Source organism: Buceros rhinoceros, unplaced genomic scaffold (genome assembly GCF_000710305.1).
Source record: "Buceros rhinoceros silvestris isolate BGI_N320 unplaced genomic scaffold, ASM71030v1 scaffold8768, whole genome shotgun sequence".
NCBI lineage: Eukaryota > Metazoa > Chordata > Aves > Bucerotiformes > Bucerotidae > Buceros > Buceros rhinoceros.
The window spans coordinates 117,019-123,018 of NW_010427393.1; the positions used below are offsets into that span (position 1 = coordinate 117,019).

The window sequence follows — 6,000 nt, forward strand, 5'->3', positions numbered from 1 at the left end:
AATAAAAGATTCAATTTGAAAGTTTAAAGATATAAGTTAATCTGATATTGAATCCCTTTATCCTTTATTTACATACTCAGCTGCTAATCCAGAAAAACACCTAAGTACTCGGTTAATTTGAATTAAGCGGTTAATCCTGTTGGAGGTTAAATGCAGATGTGAGGCCCTGATCCAGCCAAGTCTTAAAGCGTGTGAGCAGTCCTGCGCGGCTCGATGGATGGAGCTGGACCGCACTCTCCGTACTGTGCGGGGTCAAGATTCGGCAAATAGGGGAGATAGGAGTGCAGTCCTTCCAGCTGCTCTGTCTTCACGTAGCTCTGCCTTGGAACCGTACTGTTCACTCAGCACCTCTTCAACAAGGTCATGGACTGAAATAGCCCCCTTTAGGAGTCATCCTTCTGGTGTGAACATCTGGTCTCGTAACATGTCTAAGATGCTCGAACCTGTTTGTTGAAAATTCCATAGACTCAATGAAGTCCAGGAAGACACTGAAAATAAATAGGTGCACAATGAATTAAAAAAAGTCCTTAAAAGCTTCTTCAAAATGAGAAATTTTGTAAAAAATAATCTTGGGAAACAGTAATTCACCTTATTTCAGGGAGTAAGAGGTGAATTTCACTCTCCTGACCTGGTTCAGATCCCACCAAAGCCAAAAAGAAAACTTCTGGCTATCAATTTGCTCTACTGAGATAGGTTTAGGGATAGTTATTCCTTCTTCAGACCGTGTCCCACAAATGCTTTACAGTTTCCTTTTCATTATTTTTTCCTCCTCTCCATATATTCTTTTTTCTTATAATTTCTTTTTCCTTTCTTCCTCTTTTTTGCTCTTTACAGGTCTTTGCTGATCTTTTCTTCTCTCCCCTTTCCCTTGCTATCACAATTCTGTGTTTACACAGAATTGGTCCAAAGAAGCAAAAAAGCTGCTCTCTGCCTTGTGGGAGTAGCCCTCTAGGTATAAATTTTTTCTCATTCTGTTACAGATTATGCAAATACGACAAGACTATGAAACCAAACTCAAAGGTCTGATGCCAGCGTCTTCAAGACAGCAATTTGAAGACACCATTATATCTTTAAAATCTCAGGTAAATCCTTATTATTCATCTTTGTCTTTTTGGACTGGACAAGAACCGTCTCCTCTAGACAAGAAATTACAATGTCTAAAATTTGGCCGAAAGTACTGAGTAAGTCTCCAAACCAAACTGTGGCAGCACTCCCATGCTTCTCACTCAGTCACCTTTCACAAGGCTTTTCTCCTCCTGTTGCGTCACCTTGAGAGCTACTGTGTTGTATCTTTTGATCCCAGATTTTGCTGCCATTGGCAGTTGAAAGTAGAGGGTTTGCTGTGTTCAGTATTGGGGTTTTTTCCTCAACCTGTCAAATAGACACACAGTTATCTCTCATCTTCCTCACCCTGTTTCTCCTGGAGGAACTGGTTAAAAATTGCAAGTAAAGAGTGCGGAATAGGATTGGAAATAATTTTTTTTTCCTTTCCAGCCTATACAATAATGCAAATGGGATATCACTTTAAGATACTACTCCAAATGATCGTTGTGTTATTTGTTCTCCTGTCTGAAGAGGCTCTAATAGAATTCTGTAGTGCCTGGTCTTTAATATGGCAAAGCCCCAACTCATCGAGAATAATGCAGAATCTGTAACGTTTATGTGAAATGGACTATTAAATTGGCTGATAGGAATATCAAAATGTTGTTGTAAAGAGGGAACCACTAACGAATGGGGTGTATTTCTTGACATGGTTCCTGCAGAAGTTATTTGGTGTTTTCCTCTTCAGTATATGAGGAGCTGAAGGAAAACAAAATGTCATCATTGCCTGGACTCCCAGGAGGAAGGATCAACAGCAGTAGAGAGGGGTGCTCGTAGAAGTGGAGCAATGGGAACCCGAAGAAAACGCTGTCAGTGTCCCATATGGGCCAGTGCAGGACTGGGCATTGAAACATGTTGGGAAGGACTGGGCTCTGTCCTGGGCTGAAGGGAAGAAATGAGAGAAAGACAGGACAGCACTGCATGAGCTCTGGGAAGAGCGAAAGCCCTGAGGACGTGGCGTACAAGTTTAGGCTTGATACCAGCACACGCCTTATACCAATTTTCAGGACCGTTTTTCAAGCAATTACAGATCTGCAAACTCAATTTCCCTTTCTTATGTAATCTCTCTGGGGAGGTGGTTGGTAATTTAGCGTATTGGCATTTTTTCCCTTTTTTTTTTCCTATTTACATTGCATACTGGTTACTCTGTAGTAGTTTTGCTGTGTGTGAGACACCCTGGCAAGTGTGCATTCATAGTAGTAGGAAATGTTTATAGGGGAAACTTCCATATTCCACTGCTGACACAACTTCAACACTGTGGTTGCAAACACATACCAGGGGATCCCTAACAGAAGTGTTGCCCTTTGCCATTTAAACAGTTGTGGGAAATAGAGAGTTAAGGATCTACTGTGGAAATCTATTTCCAGTTGATAGCAAAAAGCTATTTTTAAAGCATGGTTGACTATTAGCCCCGTCTGGTAGGAAGTGTTGCTCTGGAGCTGATAGAAGAATACCGCACCTTTTAATGAGGTAAAAAAGAGTAGAATCTGATACCCACCTGCAGGGCTGCCGTAAGCAGCAGCATTTCAAAAGAGCAGGAGTAACTACACACATGAAAACCTGGGTGCTGTCCCAGAAAGCCGTGGCTGCTGGCTGCGTTTCCAGCGGTACGCTGTCATCGCAGACCCCTTTGTACGCAGGGCTCTTTCTGAAACGCAGGTGTCCCGGTCTTTGAAAATTGTTGAAATTCCTCTTCGAAAACATCAGACAAGGGCAGTGGAATCTCTGCACCTGTCAGGATTATTTATTGTTGGAGGAGGATGAAGAGGATAGGCTGGGTAAAAGCAACGAGCGGTGATAAAAATAAACCAAAAAAAGGCTCAGGCAGTTTTCTAACAACATCGCTAAATATAAAGTACACTGACCAATCGTCTGCTCTTGGCAAGTCGTCCAGAAGAAGCCACGGTGTATTAATAAACATTAATTTTCATACACTTGAAGAGTGGGTGAGTACCTTCACCACCAGAGCAAAAGTGGTGAGTGGATCAGAGCACAGGAGTTGAGAGCAGACCGGGAGCTCCCAAGCCCTGCATAACCCACATGGTCCCTCAGCTGAGCTTCAAAACTGGTTCGACTCGGTTCTTACAGGAGTAGATACGTGAAGCTGGAGCAGGGCCAGAGAGCTGTGCTAACAGTCTTCTGTCAAGTATTAATTCTAGGATGCAGCTAAAGGGCTACTGCACTTGATTTAGGCAGGGTACACCAGAAAAACACCTTTGATGAAATGAGCACAAATTTATTAACTAGGATTTTCTACACCCGTTTCATGTGGGACCTATTTTACAGGTGAATACTCTGCAGAAAAGAGTCTCTCTCCAGGAGTAGCCGGGTGCCCACCACGCCAGAAGGTACGTGGTTATTTGTGGATCACTTTGTACCATTCCACACCTGTGGATCGCAGTCATTGAAGTTTTACGTCTTAATTAAAACACTCAAATATGGTCACAGTTTTAAAAGATCCTTATTTTCGGTAAACAAGCGTCTGAGAACTTTCCCGGTGCTTAGTCAGTACTATTAGAGCAAGATGAGAGAACTCACAGGTGCTTTACAAGTCTGGGCTTTGCCTCGATGTTCATGATGAGACAGTGGCTCAGTGCACAGCTGCACCTCTGCGGTGATGCCACCTCCTTTCAAGATAGAAAACAATGATGCAATGCGTAATATTACAGATCCCATCTTCAAAGTACCGGATCTTCATGAGCCTGAGCTTTTTTTCAGGCGTTTACACCCTCCAATATAAATTATGGCAAGTGCTGCAGCAGTAAAAAGCTTTGCTGTGCCTTTAGAGTAAGTGATTCACATGGAGGGGGGGAGGAAAAGGAAACTTCCTAGGAAAGGCACTCTGTCTTTTTTTGTATTTATAGTCTTTGGTGATAATTCTTTATCTCACAAGAGGATTTCTGCAAATAAGAGTGTGCGCTTGCAAAACTAGTGTGAGGATTTGTAAGATATTTAAACAGTTGTAAAACCGCTAGCGGTGTGGAAGTGACCTGAAAATATTAATCCTAAACTATTTGTTAAGGAGAATTAGCTAAAGCTAATTGGAACCTGAAAATGCCAGGGATTCCTGGCGGTGCGTCCAGCGTAGGTCAGTAGAAGGCTGTGGTGTCGTCTCTAGCCCCTCTCCAGCAGCAGCAGTGCTGTTACCGAGGGATGTGTTTTGTCTCAAGCTTAGTCTGAATTAGTGTCTTCACAGTTAGGAAAAATAGTTCTTTAAACCCATGGATATTCATGGCCCGTTAGATCAGGCCAGGCCACAAACGAGCGAACCGCTGCGGGTGGAAGGAGCCCCAGCCGCATCCAGACAGGGAGGAAGGGCTGGGACAGAGCCCGTGCGGCACAGGGGGTGCTTAGAGACTTGGAGAAGCTTCTGTGCTGCTTCTATTGAGAGGAGTGTCCTTCTCGACCAGACCTGTTTTCCAAGACGACATTCCCACTGGATTTTGTGGTAGCATTTACTTGGCCCTCATTCACAGAAATAGCGCTTTTTGCTGCTTTAACGCAAGGCCTGCCCACGGCTGCAGGTGTGATGGAGCTCCTTGGCGGCACGTTTCCTGCCTGCTCCTGAGCACCTGACGTGGCAGCGGTCACGGCTGACCCAGACCCTGCCCTGGCTTCAGCCCGCTGTGTTTTCATAGTGAGATGTCACTAATGAGAACCTCTCTTTTCAGGTAGCGGCTGGAGCTGTCGGATTTCTTCGATTGCCACTGGACTGCTTTGAATAGGTTTGAAGATTTGGCTCTTGTAAATTAAAATGCAGAGCTCCGTGGCTGTTTTGTTAGCACATAAAATGAAAACACATCCATCGCTCACATCAGCATGTTTTCAGTTGTATCTCCCTGCCATTATTTTTTTAATCATTATCTTATTACAGACTTACGCTTTTGATACACGGCATGTTTGACTCCGTGCTGAGCTTGCTTACCGAGCGAGTAGAGTTTTCTCTACTAATATTTTTATCACTTCTCAGTACCATTCTATTCATTTTTATACATGAAGAGAATCCTATTTTCTATTATTATTGTCCAAGATATTTTAACATATTTTGACATTGTTTTATGTCCATGTGTTTACATAATATTAAAATATTATTATTTTGTACTATTTTGTTTTGCCATTATTATCGTCACTCACCTAAGTAGCCACAGAGCGTATGAGAGTTTCGTATGGCTTTGTTAACTGGGAAAATATTTTCATGCTGTTTCAAGGAAAAATCTCAGAGCAAGTATGACCCCACCGTGATGACAAATGCAGCCACCGTGGCCAGTTGTATCTATCGTTGGGGTTGCATACGCCGGTCACGGGAAAGTCCATCATTTACTGGGGGTTTATTGAACAAAAGTCGTAACTCATGTGGCCTTGATTCTGTAAGGGCGTGTGCAGGCTCTCCTGATCGTCCTGGTCAATCTAAGCAGATGCCCGAGAGTTTGCAGGGATGAGGTTGGAGCAGCAGTGGACGGCTGAAGGACCTGGACAGGGAGTCATCCTCATAGCTGGCTCTGCCTCCCAGGCAGAGGGAACTTCCTTATCTCTTGGCCATCCATGAGCCAGTGTGTGCATTGGGACATTTGTAGTTTGTAAATTCAGATATGCCGACTACAAGAATAGGGGTTTTTTGCTAGGCACCATCCTGCTGGCAATGTTCATATCAAGGCACAGCTGATGGTCTGAATGGGTGAGAGGGGGCCAGAAATTCTTGTCTTCTAAGTCCAGCTGTGGCACTGGCGGCAGCAGTGATCCCTCCGTATCGCTGCTGACGGGGATGGCCACCTCTCCTCCCTTGCCCCGATGGCACCAGCGCTCAACATGCTGTGACCTGGGCAGAATTTGGAGGGTCCTGACTGCTCGAGTGCCCCCGGCTGGGCACCGCTGTCCCACCGAGTCCCAGCTTACCAGCTG

At 44.3% G+C, this 6,000-nt stretch overlaps 1 protein-coding gene across 1 annotated transcript in view; it reads left to right on the plus strand.

Moving 5' to 3' along the window:
- CEP112 (centrosomal protein 112kDa) overlaps window positions 1-3,426 on the plus strand; it is a gene marked incomplete at its 5' end in the record, with an annotated part of 119,840 nt that extends 116,414 nt beyond the window's left edge. Inside the window, 2 exons of the mRNA XM_010141867.1 lie at window positions 981-1,082; window positions 3,388-3,426. Coding sequence (XP_010140169.1) covers window positions 981-1,082; window positions 3,388-3,426 — 141 coding nt within the window. The remainder of the gene's footprint in view (window positions 1-980; window positions 1,083-3,387) is intronic.
- Between the last annotated feature and the right edge of the window lie 2,574 nt (window positions 3,427-6,000).